The 22,171-nt window shown below is 30.3% G+C and overlaps 5 protein-coding genes across 18 annotated transcripts; 2 read left to right on the top strand and 3 right to left on the bottom strand.

Annotated features, from left to right (window-relative positions):
- Positions 1 to 37: 37 nt before the first annotated feature.
- On the bottom strand, positions 38 to 2,534 carry LOC116424320 (uncharacterized). Of its 3 annotated transcripts, none has more exons than XM_031970584.2 (4): positions 1,224 to 2,030; positions 768 to 959; positions 558 to 689; positions 38 to 325 (listed from the first exon to the last, which is right to left on the bottom strand). In XM_031970584.2, exons 1-4 carry the CDS (start codon positions 1,264 to 1,266, stop codon positions 261 to 263), a joined length of 432 nt encoding a protein of 143 aa, XP_031826444.1. In that variant the 5' UTR covers positions 1,267 to 2,030; the 3' UTR covers positions 38 to 260. The 3 variants fall into 3 exon arrangements, with proteins under 3 accessions (XP_031826444.1, XP_031826442.1, XP_031826445.1); XM_031970582.2 differs by lacking the exon at positions 1,224 to 2,030 and adding an exon at positions 2,082 to 2,534 and having other exon boundaries at positions 53 to 325; XM_031970585.2 differs by lacking the exon at positions 1,224 to 2,030 and adding an exon at positions 2,082 to 2,519 and having other exon boundaries at positions 63 to 325; positions 816 to 959.
- A 904-nt stretch (positions 2,535 to 3,438) lies between these two features.
- LOC116424319 (suppressor APC domain-containing protein 2) lies at positions 3,439 to 6,031 on the bottom strand. 2 transcript variants are annotated; one of them, XM_031970581.2, is made up of 5 exons: positions 4,684 to 6,031; positions 4,300 to 4,446; positions 4,013 to 4,225; positions 3,786 to 3,933; positions 3,439 to 3,712 (listed from the first exon to the last, which is right to left on the bottom strand). In XM_031970581.2, the coding sequence occupies exons 1-4, from the start codon at positions 5,527 to 5,529 to the stop codon at positions 3,787 to 3,789; spliced, it is 1,353 nt and encodes a 450-aa protein (XP_031826441.1). In that variant the 5' UTR covers positions 5,530 to 6,031; the 3' UTR covers positions 3,439 to 3,712; position 3,786. The 2 variants fall into 2 exon arrangements, with proteins under 2 accessions (XP_031826441.1, XP_031826440.1); XM_031970580.2 differs by having other exon boundaries at positions 3,791 to 3,933.
- Positions 6,032 to 7,105: 1,074 nt separating this feature from the next.
- LOC116424301 (solute carrier family 35 member C2) lies at positions 7,106 to 9,566 on the top strand. Its single transcript, XM_031970531.2, has 8 exons — positions 7,106 to 7,274; positions 7,364 to 7,495; positions 7,790 to 8,017; positions 8,104 to 8,318; positions 8,399 to 8,471; positions 8,547 to 8,799; positions 8,910 to 9,085; positions 9,197 to 9,566. Exons 3-8 carry the CDS (start codon positions 7,808 to 7,810, stop codon positions 9,548 to 9,550), a joined length of 1,281 nt encoding a protein of 426 aa, XP_031826391.1. The 5' UTR covers positions 7,106 to 7,274; positions 7,364 to 7,495; positions 7,790 to 7,807; the 3' UTR covers positions 9,551 to 9,566.
- On the bottom strand, positions 9,348 to 18,878 carry Jarid2 (Jumonji, AT rich interactive domain 2). Of its 6 annotated transcripts, none has more exons than XM_076369186.1 (14): positions 18,190 to 18,586; positions 18,009 to 18,119; positions 17,671 to 17,837; positions 13,853 to 17,591; positions 13,544 to 13,769; positions 13,297 to 13,449; positions 13,031 to 13,229; positions 12,810 to 12,958; positions 12,410 to 12,719; positions 11,907 to 12,313; positions 11,700 to 11,798; positions 11,320 to 11,622; positions 11,121 to 11,240; positions 9,348 to 10,857 (listed from the first exon to the last, which is right to left on the bottom strand). In XM_076369186.1, the coding sequence occupies exons 2-13, from the start codon at positions 18,092 to 18,094 to the stop codon at positions 11,154 to 11,156; spliced, it is 5,925 nt and encodes a 1,974-aa protein (XP_076225301.1). In that variant the 5' UTR covers positions 18,095 to 18,119; positions 18,190 to 18,586; the 3' UTR covers positions 9,348 to 10,857; positions 11,121 to 11,153. The 6 variants fall into 6 exon arrangements, with proteins under 6 accessions (XP_076225301.1, XP_076225303.1, XP_076225302.1 ...); XM_076369188.1 differs by having other exon boundaries at positions 9,348 to 10,292; XM_076369187.1 differs by lacking the exon at positions 9,348 to 10,857 and adding an exon at positions 10,867 to 11,034.
- Positions 18,751 to 20,419, top strand: LOC116424302 (LITAF domain-containing protein). Of its 6 annotated transcripts, none has more exons than XM_031970535.2 (4): positions 18,751 to 18,902; positions 19,454 to 19,584; positions 19,693 to 19,849; positions 19,920 to 20,419. In XM_031970535.2, the coding sequence occupies exons 2-4, from the start codon at positions 19,485 to 19,487 to the stop codon at positions 20,023 to 20,025; spliced, it is 363 nt and encodes a 120-aa protein (XP_031826395.1). In that variant the 5' UTR covers positions 18,751 to 18,902; positions 19,454 to 19,484; the 3' UTR covers positions 20,026 to 20,419. The 6 variants fall into 6 exon arrangements, with proteins under 6 accessions (XP_031826395.1, XP_031826394.1, XP_031826393.1 ...); XM_031970534.2 differs by having other exon boundaries at positions 18,799 to 18,986; positions 19,443 to 19,584; XM_031970533.2 differs by having other exon boundaries at positions 18,801 to 19,012.
- The last annotated feature ends 1,752 nt before the right edge of the window (positions 20,420 to 22,171 follow it).

Below are 22,171 nucleotides of genomic sequence, written 5' to 3'. Positions count from 1 at the left end.
AAATAGTTTAGAAATTATGTTTCTCATTTTTAAATAATGTCAATTGCGGCAAATGTGTATTTTTCACTTTTGCCATATTTCTACATCGACAGTTTGTAATAAAAGTTTATAAATAATAATGTGTATACGTATTATGATATATACAATATGTATTTATTATGTATGTACAAAGATGTGAAAATTGTTACAAAACGTGTTCATTTTTTGTATTTAATAACGCATGTACTTGATTTCAAATAGATGAAGATAAGAATTGTAAATCAGATTACGACGCATTCGTAGGGAAATGGTCCTCGGAGACGTAAATGATTTAGTCCTGGGCAAGCTGAAAAATATATAATCATTTCATTAAATACACCGTTTTTAAATACTACAAACAATGAAATTTTTATTTTTATATTTAACTTAGCTATTGGAAACACTTTATCTATGTTATTAGGTCGTTGAAAATATATTTACGATTACGTTAGAAATTGAATGTAATCAAATGTGAGGATGCAATTTATAAATATAACCATCCTTAATTAAATACATAGTAATGATAGTTGTATGCTAACGTTTATCACAAAATGGTCCATAATAACCGGTTCCTTCGCAGCGACATTTAAATCCAGGCTCCGATGATATTTGCAAACAGGATCCGCCGTTTAAACAAGGCTTTAGTCTATGACATGTATCGCTACGTTTACCTGAAAAAATACTTATTAAATAATTACAATAATTACATATTATTAACTTTTAAGCGAGAGCATAAAAAACTGGATTACAATTTTTAATTAACGTCACGTTGATAGAAATAACAGGTATGCTATTACCTCTTAATGCTTCTTTACAGTCGTCATTATTATTATATCTGTATTCAGATGAGCAGCCATAACCGCATCTGCATTGTGCATTATAAATTCGACATCCATATTGCATCTGATCCAAATCACAAGCGCGCGAGAATGTGTTTATGGCTACAATAAAAGGACAATTGGTACGTAAAGATATTTATAAAGCATTAAAATAAAACTTTAAAACGACAAATTTCATTTGTCTGGATATTTATAAAATGTTTAATCGTATTATAATCACGATTGTTAATTATAAATTTGTTCCAGGATAAGTTAAATTATAAAGAAATAACCGTTATTTTCGGCGGGAAGAAAAATGTTTATTTCTAATAGTAAACGAAGATATATTTCCATCGATAATTAAAATATACTGAATAATTTACATACTATTAGCGTATTCGTCAGAAAAATAATTACAAGCGCTTCTCATTCGATTCTCTTCTAATTAAGCGACAATGTAGTAAAGAAAATATCGCTTTTATCAATGGATGATAAATTATGCGAAATTAAAAACAGTAATACAAGGCATGAATGAGATATCTTAGCGACAAATTATGGGCGCCAGTTCTCCATGATGCATTCGAACGAATGGTTCATACGCAGTGAACATATCTGCAGTTTATTTACCCTGAGGAGATAATGCTACGAAGAGACATGCTGCCTCGGGCAACTATTTGTACCGGATGTGTCCGTTGCACTTCCCGCTTGTCTAAATTGATAAATGTTCAAGGAGATAACGCATGGCTGCGTAGCCTAATTGATTTTCCGAATATCAAATAATTTATTATTGTCATCGTCCGTATTCCCGCACAATGAAAACAATATAAAGAAAACACGAAGTATGCATCATCGAAACTTCTCCTCATTATCGTTCTGCTTTATCTGTGTCCTCGGTGAATGAACCGAGATGTTTTTTTTCTTTCTTTTTTTTTTAAAGAAACGTTTAAGACACTACACGTATTATCTATCACATAAAAAGGATAATAGTCAATGACACCTCCTATACATATACGTATACAAGTACACCAACAAATATAATAAACTATCCAACTTCTAATTCAGCCATTTCAGTGTTCTCGAATTCGCCTAACTTTCAACTGAGCATTTATCTTTCAAAGTGATTCAGATAGAAGCAAACGGAAATAATCGACGAACGAAAATTATATCTTTTTTTATATTTTTGCAATGAAAGAATGGCCAAGAACAAATTGGGTTTTCTTTGAAACGCGAGGAACGGGTTCATACCTACAATTACGAGTACCAGTATTATTGGTAGTATCAATCTTGATAGCATGATGAGCTTAATGAAACTTCACACAAAGTCCCTTCGAACAGAAAGCCCTGATAACGGTAATCCGGTTGATCGTATAGTTCAGAAACGGAAATCGACGAGCAACGCGCCTGTGGATAGGCTTTTCTTGACCTCTGCAGGGTCAAAGGTCAGCCGTTCGAAGGGGGTTCGTCTCACTACACACACTATCGCGAAGAAAAAATGTTGATACTAGGCGAGCAACGATACTCGTTGGGCGCGCTGATTGAACTGAACCGCTGACTCTGGACAGCTGGAGGCAACTGCCCCTCGACAACTGCTAGCTAAATACAGACTAACACGCTTAGCTAAGATGTCATCGGAGACCAAGAAACCATGCGTGGGGTGGTTAATCGCCCGTCTACTACCACACACCATCAATGTTTCTCAACGATTCCCTTAAAATCATGATTCTCTTCTATCCGCGTGTACAATGGCTCGAAGAACACAAGTTGTTGAACTGTTGTTTCAGGTTATTTAAAAAACTAACGTTGTTATATTTATTTTAAAATAACGAAGGGAATGGAATAAATTTTGAAAAAAAGAAGTTGGAAAAACTGAATATGTAATTACGGAATATATAATTCGAATTTAAAATTAATTTTGAACACAACAAATTACCTAATATAACTGTACTGTTTTTATCTGTAATATTTTATTGTTTCAAGGATTCGTGTAGCTTACATTCAAAGTTCTGTGCTCCGTTCTTTAAAAATATAGGCGATAGACATAATTTATGATAATATTGGATACGTTGGAAGTTTTTAAGTCTTATACGATTTTGGATCAGTCATCGTACGAGGCGTCACGGATTTTTTCAAACAGACCACATGGTCAGGAGAATAGTTTTGGAGATTTTGAAGAGTAGTTTCAATTTATATGCGTATGTGATCGAAAACAAATCGTTATAAAATTTTATGTACATTTGTTGTATTTTTGAATCCTTCCTTAACGTTGTTAAATATATTTTCAGTAATATTGAATTCACTGTATAAGGTTGACTTTTATAAGACTTTGTAACAAATTTGACATAAATAGCATTGTCGGATGATTAGAGAAACATATTATCACTCTTTGTTGTTCGATAACATTTGACATTATGGTCGTACTTCCGGAAGTAGATGTGGCATGTATCACGGAACTTGCAGAATATGTTTGTGTAATTTTCTTATAAAATATTTTGATAACAACATGAAACAAAATCAGCGTTAGATACACAGTGCTATCGATTGAATTTTATGAAGTAATTTAAACTATGATTTTGCAACAGAATGAGTAATTGGGTCAAGACTGTTTATTAATTAGAATAATAATTTATTTACGGAAATGTAATAATCTTTAGATTCTTGGACGGATTATGGAAGTTTTAAGGCACTTTGTTTACATTATATATCTAAATTTGAATATTAGTACCTTGAATATTTAACAAATTTTTACAAACTTAATCTAAAGCTTGAATATAACTATCATTCGTTTAGTTTTATAAAGACATATAATTTCACATAAAAACTCGTCGTTTCTATCTTCAGCAGCAATTCTTCTTTGTAATAATCATCTTAGTTATATTCTGAAAAACAATATTTATTTAGAATATAATCTTCTGTCAAATGCAAAGACACTGACGTTATTATTGTTAGTACCTTACATGAATGTTTGGTCATGTTGTTCGTGGATCATTGTTGCTCTTCGAGACTGAACCATACCACCTTGCCTATTGTATAATTCTCGCACCAAGTTATCTTTTTCTTGTTCAAGTATTGCTATTCGTTGGCTTTTTTTGTTAACTTCCTATTGTATATTTTTTTGAAAATTAACATTTATTCAATATTACATGAGATTAAACAATAACTTATTTTTATTAACTTACTTCTGTTAATCTATGATTTTGTTGCTTAAGTCCGGAAAGCATATCTTGTTGGAGTTGGGTAGATGTTGGGGTACTAAGAAAAGCAAGATTCATATGAAGTGGAAGACCGCCACGTTCCCAGCTACTTATCAGCGCTGCCAGGTGTTTATTAACTTCTAGTACTCGAGCACGTTGCAATTCTAATCGTTCTTGCTGTGCTTCTGTCCACTGTTCCTATAAAAGAAGACACATTATTGATTACACATATTTAGAGTAATGTTATGAAACATTAATAGAAAATTTAATACCACATGGGATCCCATACGTCCAAGATGTTTGATTTTTTCTTGAGTAGCAGAGATTTGTTTCAAATACCATTCCCTAGCTTTATCAACTGCAGCTAAACCTTGAAGTAAGACATCTTTCTCTTGCTCGATTTGTTTCATCCTCTTCATCTAAAAATAAAAGCAAAATTAAATAACTTTCTTTAACAAAGACTATTACACAGGTTTCCCAACTATCCAATCTATAAAAATGTTGTTAAAATAATATACATTAAAAGCTAAAATTTGAAACTAAAGATTGATATAAGCTGTGTAGATATATAGCATGTTAATACTTGTTATATAACATGCAAACCCAACACCAATCACCAATCGTTAGTTGGGAATCCTAGAGGAGGACATCTTTACCATATTATAATCAATACCATTCTGCAACGTGTGACGTCTAGGTTCTCTACGTCTATTTAATGACTTTTTTAGTTGGAAACCAACTTGATTGTTCTGTAATTCAACTGCTTTACCATCACCCAATACACGAGTTGATCTTAATAATGTTCTTGTATCTGGTTTATAATTTACTGTTGGTAACTGTCGTTTTTCTATAGTTTTATCATCATTCATTAACAAACCCATTTGCCAATTTTGCAATACCGTTCGAATCTCAGATTTATCAAAATTTCTATCGGTATTAATAGTTCTAACTTCCAATGCAGCACCTGTCCTTGGAGGTTTCGGAGGTCCATATGCTTTATGTAACTTTGATTCAGTTCCACTTCTGACATCCATTAATTCTAATTGTGCACTGGTATCTTTGCGACCTGCTAATAACTGTGGCATACTTAAAGTTCGTTGTTGAGATATGGCGTTATTTGGTCGTATAGTTGCTGTATTTGGAGATATCCATGTTGTTTTATTTTGACTGTCAGGTATAAGAATAGGTGCAGACGGTGGTCTATTTGGTTGACCACTATGTTTTTTTGGATCAGATTCTGCTTGAATTTGTAGTAAACAAATTTTTAATCCAGTGCAAAACCTCTCAAAAGATAACAAACCATTGGATGGCGTAACTTTCTTAAGACTATCTAAAACACCTTTTGGAAGACCCTGTGTTCCATCATCTTGCCATCTGTCTTCAATATCGGAAAACTTAACAAATCCTGTATTCTGATCGTCCATTATATCAAAAAGTGTTCGCATAGCAGTAACAAAATGTTTTGGTAGTCCATCAGCGCCCGGACTTTGTATTTGTGCCATGTTTACATACAAGTGTGTTTAAAGTATGGTTATTAAAGCCACATATAATTGTTTAAATATTTTACATTCGTACATTATCTTTCTGGTGCTGGAAGGTGTTCCATCATTTTTCTCATAAATCACTTGATCAAATAATTATTAAGTCATAATTAATCATTATTAATTAATCATTGTCTTATTAACCTGACAGGTGTTTCTTTCTTTGTACAACATTTATTGACGTGTATTATCAAGTTAAAAACTAAATTGTAACTGTCAGATTTGATTATGTTTAACAGTTTTCGAATACATTTTCTTCTTACTTATTAATAAAATCAATCTTTCTTAAATAACCTCTTTAAACCCTCAATCGTAGGCAAGTAGTATATGTAAGCACAACAAATAGAACAGGTAATCGATATGAAGCACAGATTTAAATATGTACAGACTGTGCATACAATGTATTTTTCTGTCTACTGTTCTGAAATACCGACACCGTCAAAAATGCCCCAATGCATTAGCGGACTCTACCTGAATCGAACGGTCAACTACTGAACTATATAAGACTGCAACATGAAAAATGTGTACTTGGGAAGACAATTTTACAGTGTTGCCGGCTCTAAAAATTATGTTATCAAGTTTGGAGAATTAAGTCTGTACAAAATTCATCGAGGCTGACAATGAAAAATATGAGTCGTTAATTATTCCTTTAAATAATTAAGTATACATATACTTGTTCACTCTTTTATAAATGAACATTACTTGATTTTACATTAACATATACAGAATTATTCAATGAAAAAAATTTTAAGCAATCTTTATTTGTTTTGTTCGTTTTATCTAACTACTATATTTTTCTGTACAAAATTCCTTTATAGTCATGTAATTAATGTATTAAACTTAATAAGATCTATATATGTATATTAAAAATGTTTATACCACGTTAATGTAAATTAAATAAAAACACGAATGAAAAGAAAACAAAATAAAGATAGTAAATTATTGTGCACACAATCCATTTCGCAGCTCTAAAACCCCGTAAAACTCATTACATTCTTACAATAGTTAAATACCCAGTACAGTAAATAGCTTCGCGCATTGAGAGTTTGAAGACATGACAACATTGTAACGGATACGTTTGTAGACTGGTTTACCATATTTACTACTTGGTCAACTTCTCTAGGCATAGAGGGCAGAGCAAAACCTGTGATTTTTTACACAGTCGGTAATTCAGAAAGTGTGACACCGAGTCTCATAAGCTTGCAATGTTTATCCTATACATTCGTCTGTGGCTATAGCTTATTGAAACTTTTGACATTTAAAAGTATGATAAAACTTGAAAACTAATTTAGAAAGCTGTATCTAAATTGTATACACAATTTCATTTGTTTAATTTTATTTTAAAAATTATTTTCTTCGTACCGAATAATTAAAAAATAAAAAAGGATAGAATATGAAGTTAAATTTCCTTTTTAATTTCATATTAATTTTATCGTATTTCAATTTTATTGAAATCTTTGACTTCGAATGTAGGCAGAGGTAGTTTCCCTAAATACACTAGATATTGTCATTTAAAAAGTGCTGGAGTTTCGTCTCTATAAGTTTTCTGTATCATTATCGATATCAGTATTAAAAGTTTTGGAACTACATTCACGATGACTCTAAGTATTTAATACGTAAGCAATGCGCACTGAAAATTGGTTCTTGAGAAACATTGAAAGTTTCGCTTCTGTATATATCTTCTGTGCCCTGGTGTCAACATTGATGTGAGTGATAATAAAATGTGTTTTTTGATATTAATTCCATTAAATTTTTATGCATATGTATAATTTCAATTTCTTCTTAATATTCCCAGAATAAATATGGCAACTGTATTTTCGTTGTGCTACGAATATTTCTATTATTGAACATATGATTTAGACAGATGTCGAATGTCAAATGTGACAGTTTTTTAACTATTTCTACGTATACAAAGGACTACAAGACGGTATGTTAACATATTTCTTACATACAAATCGGTAGTATTATATTATTTCATTAAATACTATAATGATTAATCAATTTTATTAATTAATATTGTTGATACACGTTAAATCAGATTTTTTAGTTTTCCTTAAATATTAATCAATAATCCTATTTATTACTTTTTCTTGTCAATGTATTGATTTATTGTTTAAATATTTTAATCAGAATAGTATACTGTTATTAGTTTACTGTTATTAATTATACCACTAACAAATATATAAAATTAAATTATACAATCTTCACTTGGACATTGCAGATTGTTTTCCTTTGAAGTATGACAAGATCACATATAAAATATCAAATTGCTAAAGATGCAGAAGATACTTCAGAATATTTCCTTCCATCTGTTCAAGAATTTTCAACCACGCCTAAAAAGGAGACTTCCTTTTGGAAAAAATCATTCCAAAAGCTCTTACTAATTGTTAATTACTTCATCTTATCTGTAGGCTTAACATTTTATGTACAATGGCTTTATAAAAATTATGTAAGTATAGTTATCAGATTTATCAGAATCTTGTTACAATTCATATGTTGAATGTTAATCTTTAATCATTGTTTATGTAAATATAGGGTTTTCATTTTCCGCTTACTGTGGTGATATGTCATTTAATTGTAAAGTTTTTATTATCTGCTCTAAGAAGATGTATCAAGACATGTTACAAGGGACAACAGCAGTTAAAACTTCCTTGGAAAAGCATAATATGGATGGTCATGCCAATAGGTATAGCGAGTGGTCTTGATGTTGGTTTGTCTAACTGGGCACTTTCATTAATTACAATGTCATTGTACGTATAGGAGAAATTAAATTTTTCATTAAATAAAATATATCTATTACTATTTATTAATACACTATATCTTTCTTTAGGTATACTATGACAAAATCAACAACTATTATTTTTATTCTTGGCTTTGCTCTTGTTTTGAAGTTAGAGAAGAAGGTATTGATAATAAATATGTGTTATAAATTTTATAAATTGGAGGTAATATATGTTAAACAAGATATTTTGTTATAGTCTTGGTCGTTAGTATGTGTTGTGGTAATGATATCAAGTGGTTTATTCATGTTTACTTATAAATCTACACAATTTGGCATATTTGGATTCTTAATTTGCTTATTAGCATCATTTTCAAGTGGCATTCGGTGGACTATGACACAACTTATTATGCAGAAATCTAAAATGGGAATAAAAAGTCCAATTGATATGATGTACTATATGCAACTGTGGATGTTATTGCCTATTGTACCTGTGATGTTATGGTTTGAAGGTAATATTTATTATACACGTTTAGTATGTTGTCGGAATACAGTTATACAAATTATTCCTTTTGTTAAGAAATTTATATCTAAAAAATAAAACTATATTTTTGATTTTTAGGATCGGAGTTGTATAATAAATTCCAAAGTACTAACTGGAATGATGTTCATTCCATTTTACTGACTACGTGCGCTGTGCTAGGGAGTGCTGCTTTAGCTTTCCAAATGGAAATTATGGAATATTTAGTTGTTACCTACACATCTAGTCTAACACTTGCAATTACAGGAATAATTAAGGTAAGCTAATAACATTGAAAATTATATAATATTCAGTTATTTAAATTTATGAAAATGATTTGTACGATTTTTCGAGTAAAAGAAAATTTATTTTAATACAATTTTTTATAGGAAATATGTATCTTAATATTGGCTGTTGAATGGAAAGGAGATCAAATGAGTGGCTTTAATTTTATAGGATTATTAATGTGTTTTGGCGGAATTACTATACATACTATTCAAAAGATAATATCGAATAGAAATAAAGAAACCGAAAATCTGGAATTACAATTAAATTCTTCGCTAACTATTAATGTTAAAAATGAAGAAAAACTTGACACAAATTTACCTCTATTAACGCAAAAATCAACATCTTTAACAAATCTTTTAAATGCAGAGTTTAGTTCAGATGAAGATGATGCAGTTAAAGAATATGAAAATTCTACTCAAATATTATCTGATATAGTACAACGTAGGGAACAGTAAAATGTATGTAATTGAATATTGATGTGCAGTGAAAAAAATTTATTCAACACTAAAACCATTCCATGCCCAATATGCATTCTGTTTGCTCCATTTTTTTTACATATTTTTACATAAAAAGTTATTTACAAATTTAAATTTTCATTTAAAAGAATTTGTAACAATATTAATTTTTTATTATTAACTTGAAATTACGATCCGTGTTTATGAATTTTATTTTGAATAAACTAAATTAATTTTCCCAACATCTAAGCATTTGATATGACGAATTGAGGTTAAGTAAAACAGCATTGCTGAATCTCACCTTTCGCATGCATTAAATATTAATTATTAAATACTGTCACGCTTGTCCATTGTCACTAATAATTGTATTAATATATCGGATTATATGTAATAAAGACGTGATCGTAACATATAATAAAAAATGGATTTATCGTCTGGACGATTTATTGAGAAATTAAAAATGGACAGTGTGCAAAAGAAAGAGCTTAATATAAAAAAATTAAGAGAACATTCCCGGTTTGAATGGTATTATTTGCTTCTACTTAAACATTTTTACAATTTCTTATTTTTTACTAAAAATTTATAGTCTATATTAATAGTTCCTTGCCTAAAAGTTGCATAATTATATCTTACCGATTAATAACGTTTCTTGTCAACTTTTGTTTTTATTTACCATATTCCCTTATTTTTAGTACATTAAGATTTCAATAAGCGCACAGTGTAATAATGTGTAATTCTGTATCTATTAAACGATAAAATATTGTTAATAATTGTGATTAAAGATTTTATATAATTAATTGTAACATTATTAATTAAAATTTCTTTACGAAGACATAAATGTAAAATGTTTAGTATTGTTCTTCTACAGTTTGTGTAAATATAAATATATATGAAAGAATGTTTGTTATTAATTAATAGAAAGTTTATTGTGTTTACAAAACACAATATTTACAAATTCTCAAGAAACTAACATTGTTTTGTAATATGATATTAATTCAATTTGTGATATGCTGTGGGCTGATTTATATAATTATATGAATTATATTACTTTGTCAAAAATTTATTTAATTTATATGTTCTCATATTGAAGATGTTATAATTCTTTGTTCTATAATTTCTACGTATTCATAATAAATCTTGTATATATGAATGTGATATTATTTTATTACCTACTTATTTTAAATAACAAATGCTGCAGAATTTGCTTGGTACAAGAAATATTAGAAATAATTCTGCCTTTCTGAACTTTGTTCAAACAGTTAAAAGAAATTCAAACATTCTTCACTTGTTAATATATAAGAATAAAGCTGAAAGGAGTATACGTTAAATCTCATTAATAGAAACAGAATATAATGATAGTAATTGTGTTCATACAAAAATTAAAGGTTTTATTAAAAAATATACGAAGTCATTCTGCTTTTAAATACGTCCCAAATTGATTCACTTCAAATGAAACAAACTTATTTTTATATACACTTGTATTACTATAATAAAAATAATAAATACGACATATATATATTTAACAAAATTTTGATAATTATTTTTATATAGATTAATAAATAATTGTTACCTAGGTAATTTAATAAATAGATCCGCAAACTCGTTATTTAGCTTGTTTGGTTTGATTAGTCTTTTTAGATTTGGCTTCGATTCGTTCTTCTAATTTATGAATTAAATCGTCCAATTCATCCTATGCACAAAATACAGAAAAAATTGTATTAAATTTGAAGAATACTGTTAAATGGATGCATGTACAAAATCTCCATTACCTCGTTATATGTATACATTAAAGTACAATATTTTAAAGCTTGTTTCTTTCTATTAAATAATTGCAATGCGTGTGGTAGACAGTAAACGCTATCATCTTGTGAGTTACTGACCAATGAAACAAATAGATTAGCTCTACAAGTTTCACATTCGAAATCGCCATCATCTTCTTTTACTTTTTTCCCTTTCTTCCGTTTTCCACTATCAGGTAAGGGTAACCTTTCTGTATTCATAAGACCCACTGCTTCTAATTGTTGTCGATAAGTTATTTCCTTCTCCCGAATTTTAATTACACTTGGTAGTATCTAAAAAAGTAATGTCTTCTAACTCAAAATATTAAAATTCCAACAATATAAGATAACATATTAGTATCAACATTTACCTGTTTCATTACATCAATGTGGGATCTAGAATCATTAATAATATTAAATAACAACCTTTCGAATGAAAATATAGAAGGTTCGCAGCTATCTTGTATATCCTAAAAGAATTATTTGAAAATATTATTTCGTTACACTATTTAGTTGTAAAGCCTTATGTAACTATTATTAAAAGACTTGTTAAAAAAACAATAATTTTGTTTACTTACCTTAAACACTTGTTCAGCAGTTTCTAACCAAGACAATTGTGCAAAGTAAACGCTTTCAGATACTACATAGCCAGTACATATACTTGATGTAAATGCTTTAGGGAATACAATTATAAATTGCCCTGGTTCTTGTACAGTCTGACATAATGATACTCCATTACTAACTAGTAGTTCTGGAGGAACCATTGCTGTGTCAGAAGGTAACCATATAGTTTTATTTTTACAATATCGTGGCACCATTTTTGATAGAGCCTCTCTAAAATTATTGTTGTGCTCATCTGGTATGCCATACCAGATTTTTTTAGCACCTGTATGTAAATACTCTATCCATGGAAGACCATGAGGATCGCGGTACCAACAACATGCACTAAATAACATTCCAACATGAAGAGTTGGTACTGTTACTCCTGTAAATAATAACATTATTAATTTAAAAAGAAAACATAATTAATAAAATTATACGCTACATTTTAATTATATAAACGTAACGTATGTTTGCATACCCATTATAGGACCTAAAGCTCTTAACACTGAACCAGCATTATTAGTAAGTACTTTAAGATTCCACGGATGTCTGGCAAATGGACTATTCTTGGCAACGGAGAATCCAAAACCACGACCACTAGAATCAATGCTTGCAGCGTGTACACAAACATGTCGTTTTCGTTCCGCGACATGCTTCCAGAATGCATTTTCAACTTCGTCAGCAGAGGCACCTTCAGTTTCGTTTCCAGATCGTTGATTTTCACCAAACCACATACGTTGTGTATTTCGCGCGATACGATAGAAAGCATTTAATGGCATGTTTCTTCCCTATAGATTCACATCATTTTTACGTATTAATAACCAGAAAGGACTCGTAATACAGATTACATTTACGTAAATATGATTTAAAACGCATACTTTTACAATGCATTCTTCAAATTCGTCGGAGCTATCATCCTCTTCATCTTCCTCATTATCATTTATAGGTGCGTTTTGTCTTTGCAAAGCTTTGCTTTCTCTTCTCATCCATTCTAATTCAACTTCGTCAAATAATTTACCTCGTTCCTCTAAATTTTTTCAATTAATTGATTAGTAATTTAAAAAATAAATTATCTTTTGTGCGTGTCTATATGTATTACCTGGAGATAATGTATCATATGGTAATAAATATTTACAGTAAATATCATCTAATTTAGTTACACGATCTTGAGCAGACTTTGGTATTTTCATACCATCGGCTACTTTTTGCCACTTTTTCTTTTCGATAACTTCTTTTAATCCACCTAAACTTTGAACTGTTTGATATAAATGGGGCAAATCAACTTCCATTCCACCGATCTACAAGAAATATAAACTTAGTAAACATATTGAATTTATGATATGATAAATTACAAAGATACTTTACCCAAGGTGGATGAGTTAAAGTTATACTTTGTGTAGCTAAATATTTTTTAATAGCCATCATTTCCTTTACATTGGGCCCCCATCTATGAAGCATACGATGTACATACTGATTATATGCAGTAAACCGCATATCATCTGATACTTTACATTCTGGCTGGAATATAAATTAGAAACAAATTAAACAAATCAAACAGATTTATTTATAAAGACATACCGAATTCAAATTACGATGTATTCATCAATTTTACCTTGAAGTTAGGTGGCGGTACAACTCTGCATATTCCAAATTTTTCTGCAATCGGTCTTATTTTATCTATGTACTCTAAAGGATCTTGAAAATCTTTCTCACTAGGTTGAAATGTTGGAGCTTGAACTAAACAGGCTTCGTTATTTTCATTTTTTACACTTGGAAATGTTACATTATTAGTTGGAGAACAAATTTCAGTATTTTTTTGCTTAGATTTAATTTGACATCTGTAACATAGAAATATAAAGACAAATAATAATTAATAAGAATATGTTAGCTCGCAATATGAAAAAATAAATTATAATTTTACCTTTTTCCGTTTTTATTCGAATCGATAGATGTTTTTCTTTCCCTAGAAGTTTTTGGAGATTTTGTTAATTTTTCAGCTGCCATGATCCCAGTGTTCTGTTTATTCGTTGCCTGTATTGTATTCTCACTTTTACATGGGGAAGATGGTTGGGTTTCAGTATTTGATGCAGCCATAACTGAAGTTGTGCTTGATGAAGTAGATGGTAATGGATTGTCTATTGCTGACAGAGTAGAAGTTGGAGGTGTACGAGTTGTAGGTTGCACTGTACCAATGGGAGGACAACGTGCGATCGAAGATGGAGGTTTAGTAACTAACTTTGCTCTTAAAAGAACTTTCTGATTAGGTCCATTTGGTCCTTCAGTGCCAAGTTTAACAGCTACACCTTGAATTAGCTGTTGTCCTTGAACTAAATTTGGTCCATTTCTTGTAACAGCTTGCAAAGGTATATAAAATAGTTGACCATCGTTTTCATCATCATTTTCATTACTACTTTCTGTTTGAGTAGATGTTTCAGTGCTTTTTTGTTGATTTGTATCTTTCTCCCCAATTTGTTCTTGTCCTTGCACATTGTCATCCAGATTTACTTGAACAGCTATCGAAGCACTGCAATTTACGTTACTCCAAGTAGTTGTTAATTTGTCTAATGGTAGAACTTGTATATTAGCTAAAGTTGCAAAATTTTTAGGTAATTCGAATCTATTAATATTTAATAATGAATTTGAAGTATTTTTCGATTCTATTATTTTGCTTTCATTTTTTGGAGGTACATTGTTAGAGTTTTCCTTAGGTTCTAATGTTTGACAATCATCTTTGTTGACTTTTTCCATATTTTTTTGAATGTCGCTCTCGCATGATGCAACAACTGTGTTTGATAATTTATTGGATTCACGAACTTTACGTCTAAAAGGGGTATTAACAGGAACTTCAGTGTCACTTTCAAACGCGTAGACACTACTTTCGTTTTCTGGAGAAAATGCGTTTGCATTAGGAATTACTGTTTTACGTTCTTTAACTTTTGGTAAAAATAATTTTCTTGGTTGAAATATGGACTTCTTTTCTATTGGTAACTTTTTTTCAGCAGATCCATCTCCGGAACTGTGATCAGATTTTAATGCTATATCATTTTCTTCTCCAGGGCTGGTGTCCTTAATCAATTTTATGTTTCGCCCTTTAGTAATTTCTTTTAAGTCCACACTATTTTTGTTAATACTACTGATAGATTCGATATGTTTCACATCAACAGATTGTGAATCCATTGTTGCAAGAGGTATGTACTTACTCTGTGCATTTAAACGATCTTTTGTGTTTGCTTTTTCTGCTAATTTAGAAAGTGTAACATTCACTGGTCTTACCAAGTGTTGAATTTTTGTTGAAATAGATAAGTGTGAGACGTCGCTCTTTTTTTCACACATTTCATATTTAAACATAGAAACGTTTTCCATTTCTAACTTGCTCTCTTCTTTGGCTAAAGAACTTTCATTCAACCATTTCTCAATTTGTTCAGTTGACATGTTTACCTTTTCTTTCCTTACGTGCAATGTTGATAAAGACATATCTATAACGTTCGTAGAAGACATTTCTGTTTTGTGAATATATTCTTTTTCTGTACTTGCTATTAATGTTGTTTGTGATTCAACTTCATTGAGTAATTCCAATTTCATTTTCTGGCCTTCTTCAGATTGAGTACATTCATCATTTGTCACACTTGTAATTGGAAAAGAACTTTTAATCAATACAGACTTATCTTTTATTTCTTGTTCTTTGAATGTATCTATATTTTCTACTTTCTTTGTTTTAGCAATTTCTAATTTTTCAGTGGTTTTTTCAGTGGCTAAAAGATTAGCATTAACGTGTGTCTGACAAGAATTTAATACCTTGGATATCGCTTTTCTTGTAAACCCTCGAAAAGATTCCTCATCGTCTGATGCTTTTGACAGATCTATTTTTGAAGAATGTTCATCTAAACGTTCCTCAACTTTATCTAAATTATTGTCGCCGACATTATCATTGTCGTTGTCATTGACGTTGTCATTATCATTGTCATTGTCATTATTATTGTCATGGTCATTATTAATATCATTATCATTATCATTATCATGTTCATTATCATTGTTATTATCATTTCCATTTTCATTCTGATTTTCGTTTTCATTCTCATTCTCATTTTCATTCTGATTTTCGTTTTCATTCTCATTTTCGTTTTCATTTTCATTCTCATTCTCATTTTCGTTTTCATTTTCATTCTCATTTTCATTTTCATTCTCGTTTTCATTCTCATTCTCATTATCATCTTCACGATTTTCATTAATAGCAGCACTTTGATTTGATTCGTGAATTTCTTTCTTTCTCTTTAACTTGTTAAGTAACATACCTAATGTTTCTTCTTCGGAATCTGTATTTTCATTAACAATGTTTTTTGTTTCTTTCTGCTTCAAAGCATTATTCTTTTCAGACGATTTATTAAAACTTTGTTCTCGTTTACGTTTCATTACAAACTTTTCTTTATTAAGCCTTAGACTATTTTGAACTTGAGATTTTGATTTAATGTTTATGCTACTTTGAATTTCCATTCGTGAAACTACATTCTTAGAAGAAGATCTAAGAAATCTACTTACAGGTTTATTCAATTTTCCTAAACTTCGTCTTGTAACGGGTCTCGTATTACTGGTTTCGTTAGAAGTTACAGATTCCTCATCAGTATCTATTTCACAATATTTTTGAACTCTTATTAGTCGTTTGCTTTTGAAGGTAATTTTACTAGTTTTAGTTTTATCTGTTCGCTTATTGGATGTGTTTTGAATGGAGGTGGTTTTACCATCCTTAGATTTACTAATTGATTTTATAATTGGTTGTTTTACTTTGGCTTTAATTTCACGTTCTGTTTGAGCAATTTTACGTGCATTCGGTAATTCTGGAAAACTATCCATAGAAACATTATCATCATTTTCTAAGTCAGGACTTATAAGTTTTCTTCCAAGAATTTCCATGTATACTGCTGCTGCTTCTTTAGTTTTTCTGGATGGTCTTCTGCAAAGATTTTTCGGAGAAATCGTTCCACTATGAGAACGAGTAATTCTTCTCATTTCAGATTTGCTCCTTGTACATATCTTCTTCTGAACAGTTTTTTGCACTGTACGCTTTACCTGTGGTACAGACTTTTCTAAAGGTCCCTCTTCTTCTTCTTCAGATGTAGATTCTGAATTAGAAGTATCGCTGCCTTTTTGCTTCATATGAACTTTTTTCTTTGGTTTTGGTGGGATAGACTTTGTTTTTGGACAAGTCTTTTTGGTCTTGTCTGTAAGTACACTGCTTCGTAAACCAAGCCTTTTAGTTTCAATTCTTGGCAGAAACTTTCTGGATGCCAATTTATTTGTAGACTTTATGAGTGTTCTTTCTGTACAAGATCTTGTCCTCATAACACAAGATGTTTTAAATTTATTTTTTATCCTTTGTTTAGCAAGACGCTGTTCTTGATACTTTTTTTTAAGTGCTTGCACAGTAGATGTTGTAGTTTTAAATTTATTAATATTCTTTTGTAGCGTGTTATTCTTTTTATCTGTAATAATGGATTTTATTTTGGTAATGGTTTTCTGGTTTGAATCTGGTTTTTGATTTTCAGAGGATGTGCTGGATGAAATTGTAACTTTATCCGTTCGCACGCGTGTTGTTTTAGCATCTGGTTTTTCTTTTTTGTTACCAACATTAAAGAAATTTAAACTTGGAGGTAAAATTGACGTTCCTGAATGAAGATGTTTAACAAAAATTAGTAAACATAAAATATAAATTATCTTATTTATAAAAATAATAAAATTATAAACCTCTGAAACATAAAAATGTTAAAAAATCTTCTGTATTTGGTCGTTTATGTGTTATTAATTCTGTTATAACCGCTGGTTTGGCTTTTTCTTTGTCCTTAATTGGGGTATGTGAAGGATTGAAAACTGTTGCACCTTGAGCAAATTTTCTTTGTGCATGTACTTTGGTCCTACAATAAAAATTCCATATAAAGCAACAATAATACATTTATCATTTTTTTTTTATTACTTCATAAAATCAAATATTTATTAATTATTTGGAAGATAAGCAAGCATTTATATTATCTTAATAAGTTTTAAAAAGTGAATGTTCCAAATAAAAATTTTCATTGTGAACTTACCTCTTTGGAGATTCTGATAGTGGCTCCATGAGATCCACCAGATCTCCTTCTTTTCTTTTTCTTTTATCATTTCGACTTAGCACCATTTTTCAGAATTATTGAAACACGTCCCTGTTAATTGGTAACAACGAACTGTCAGACACGTTTATCATTGCTTAAATGAATAAGTTACATTTTTTACCTGATTTTTGTCGTCATTGTTACAAAAGATATTAAGTTAAAATTTAAAACAAAAGCGATTGGCGCTTGATTAAAGAAAATAAGATATCTATCATGATGAGAATGAAAGGAAATATTTGATATTATGAAAAAAATTCGATAAGGAAACGTGCAATTTTAAGGTTTCCGTCTTTCTACACCTGATTAACGTTTCAGAGTAGATTTCATGGAGAGCAGGTTGGCGAAAATTAACAATGCACACTATCACCGAACAAACGTTCTTCCTCCACGCTGGACAAATGATTGTTTATTGTGTCAAGTAAGATTAAATACCACGCTCTGATCTATGGTTTAGATATACATAGATATGCACTATAAAATGATATTGATTTCTCAAGCCTTGTCCACATTGCATACAGTGCATACCGTTGCATATGACACTGCACCCAGTATATTAAATGGCCGACCAATCGCAAAAAAATATATCACGCAATGTTTGCAGGACAAATCGCAGATGTGTCCGTTGACCATTCACGACGTAACTAAAGGATAATTTATTGATTATATACCTTGTCGTTACAACACAAAGTATAAATGCAAAATACAGACGTGAACATTCCGAATAATCAATATTTAGTTTCAATGGAATGTTCATGAAACTTGTACTACGCCATCTATATACGTGCATAAGGATATTTTGCCATCTTTCTAGTGTTTACACTAAAAACTGTGAAAGTATGCACAGAATTCATATTTAGATATTACTCATACATCGTGTAAACAACTAATGGGTGATCATTCCATTCTTACTTTATTAAGGTAGGCGTAATCATGGCATGCTGTGTGTACGTATAATCATTAATAAAGGATCATTGGATGTGTCATTCTTTTCTCCAACGGGCAAGGATGTCATTTATGACATTAAATTTCGCAATCGAATCGCACGTATCTAGGACAATGTTATTAACTCGAATGAGTAAATATATTCATGATTGAAATTAGTCTTACAATATTTCGGCGATTCAGCTAACGTTAATTATTTTACAAAATACATTATTTTTCAGTATTACGCATTTAATCATTCGACTTAATATTTTTTTAATGTCTACATAAATTATACACAAAGTAAGATGTTGATTACGAATTGTGTCAAAATAATTTATACCTACAATCATATTAAAACTTGTATTTATTTATTTGTACTTGAATATACGAATAAATATGAATTAATAATGTCACTATTTTTGCTCATTAATGTATAGTTATGTAATTAAGTTTAATTATAGATACTGCAGATATAAATAAAACCAAGACGTCATGCATAAAAATGGACCGCCACCACCTTATGCACCACCTGGTTACTCACAGACAATGGGTGGTGTTCCACCTGCTAGTCCTTTTACACCTGCAAAAACCTGTATGTTTAGATTTAATATTTATGTATAAATATGTTTTATATATTGTACACACTATATGTATTATGTAATATAATTTCTCCAATGAAATTGTTCATTACATTTTTTAGATACTAATGGACCAACTATAGTAACAACAATTGTTCCACTTGGACCAGGATCAACACATACAATTTGTCCACATTGCCATGCTGAAATTGATACTTCAACTAAAACAGAACCTGGATTGATTGCTTGCATATCTGGTGTTCTGATCGCAATAATGGGGTACATATGAATACATTTTAATTAAGTATCTAATATTTTAGATTATTCTCATGTTTTTGTATTTTAACAGAGGCTGGTTGGGATGTTGTTTAATTCCTTGCTGTATCGATGAGTGCATGGACGTTCACCACAGTTGCCCTAATTGTAAAGCTTACCTTGGTCGTTGCAGGAGATAAAGGAATATAATGCTAGAATTTCTTTTCATTGCATTTCACTTTGAAATAATTTTCAAATTGTATCATATTATGGTACGCACATACTTTGACTTGGACAGTTTCTTGTCAATCAAATGTACAAATGAAAATGATCTTGGTAGCTTTCTTCGTAACAAATGTTATATAATATTAACATTGAAACTTTGTATACACTGATTACAATTATGCATAAGATAATCCCTAAAATATTTTTGACAGCACATCACATTTTTATTGATAACATAAAAGTGGAACAAAATATTACCTTTATTTAATTTACATTATAAACTAATAGCAATCACTGTTAATAAATATTATTAAAATATCTATTTTTTAAAAATGTTAAAAAATAATAAATTTACACAATTTGTATTTATTTTTATGGAGTTTAATTTAGTAAATGCTAAGAGCCATGTATTACCTATTTTTTGTAAATTTTATAATTATAATTATGATAATATTACAGAATTTTCGCGACAGTGCCGACTTTCATAAAATTGACAAATGTAGAAATCAATATTTTAAATAATTTTTTTCTTTTGACAAAAATGTTGCACTCTGTTCGTTTTTGAGATGACCGCGAAAAACACTACCTCACATTCCATTCTATGTACAGTAGCGGACAAAAGTTTTCATAAAAGTAACCACTATCTTTTCAATAGATTATCGGATTTTATTGAAGATACTAAACGTCTAATAGTTCTCAATTATTCTTAAAATTTACACGTACACTCGTACTCTACGTATGAACGAGCTAGAGTTCTTCAAAACATAAACAGTCCTTGAAACGATGAGCACGAAACCTTCGATGTTGTATTTGTTATGGACATTAATTTAAGACGAACATTCAAATACAGCAGTACTTTAGATTAATCGCGAAATAATAGAAATATTTAATATATTACATTTAGTAAAGCCAACAATCTACGTGTAGAAAAGAGGAAAATTGTAGTATCATTAAGAAGAGAAACAAATTTGTCAAAATAGTAAACATTATTAGAAGACCTGACATAAATTTTAAAAAACGAGCTACTATGACGATAAGTTAAAAAGTGGTAGACCTCAAAAAACTACTATAAAAATGGATCGCCGCATCCATCGTTTATCCGAAAAGAATCGTTTTCAGACTGTTATCGATATCAAACGTGAAATCTGTACTATAGATAATCTGAATATTAGTGTAAGAATCGGTCGTAGACGTTTGCGCGAATTTGGCTTTAATGATCGCGTGGCTCGAAAGAAACCAGTACTGAGTTAGAAAAATCGGAAGTGGCGGATCGCTTTTATTAAAGCACACAAGCACTGAACAGTACAAGATTGGGGAAATGTATTATTTTCTGACGAGTCGAAATTCAATAGAGTATCTTCTGACAGAATTCGATATATCAAACGTCACAAAGGTGAACCTCTTAATTCAAACTGCACCGTACGAATACTGAAGCACGGTGGTAGTTGCGTAATAGTGAGGGCAAAAACGGTACAGGACCAATTCGAAAAATTAATGACATTATGGACAGGTTTTAATATCTGGAAAATTTTAAAGGAAATCGTAATACCTTATGCACGTGAATATATGGGAGACAATTTCATTTTCCAGTAAGATAATGATGCCAAACATACTGCTAAAATCGTGAAGCAGTATTTTATAGAAGAAAATATTACTGTTTTACCATGGCCATCACAATCATCGGATTTCAATCCAATTGAAAACTTATGGAACAGTGTTAAAAGGAACATACACCAATATAAATCTAAAAATTTGAATGATCTTTAAGACTGCAATTGAAATAGAATGGAACAAAATTTCAATAGAACAATGTATACAGCTAATTGATTCAATGTCACAAAGATGTACTGCAGTCATTAAAACTGCACTCATTCTGTCAAACACTGTATATGCTTTGAAAGAGTCTAGGTTGTTCGTAGATAGACTACGAATATATGTGTAAATTTTAAGAACAATTGAGAATTGTTGGACGTTTAGTATCTATAATAAAATGTAATAATTTATTAAAAGGATAAACGTCTTAAACTTTTGTCCGTAACTGTACCTATAAGAGCGACTATGGAAGACGATCTCGACAAAAATTTCAATAAATCCAGACAATCGCGGTAGTTTCGTACATCG

Source organism: Nomia melanderi, chromosome 7 (genome assembly GCF_051020985.1).
Source record: "Nomia melanderi isolate GNS246 chromosome 7, iyNomMela1, whole genome shotgun sequence".
NCBI lineage: Eukaryota > Metazoa > Arthropoda > Insecta > Hymenoptera > Halictidae > Nomia > Nomia melanderi.
Note: the sequence above shows the minus strand (reverse complement) of the source record. Positions and strands in the feature narration are given on the sequence as shown.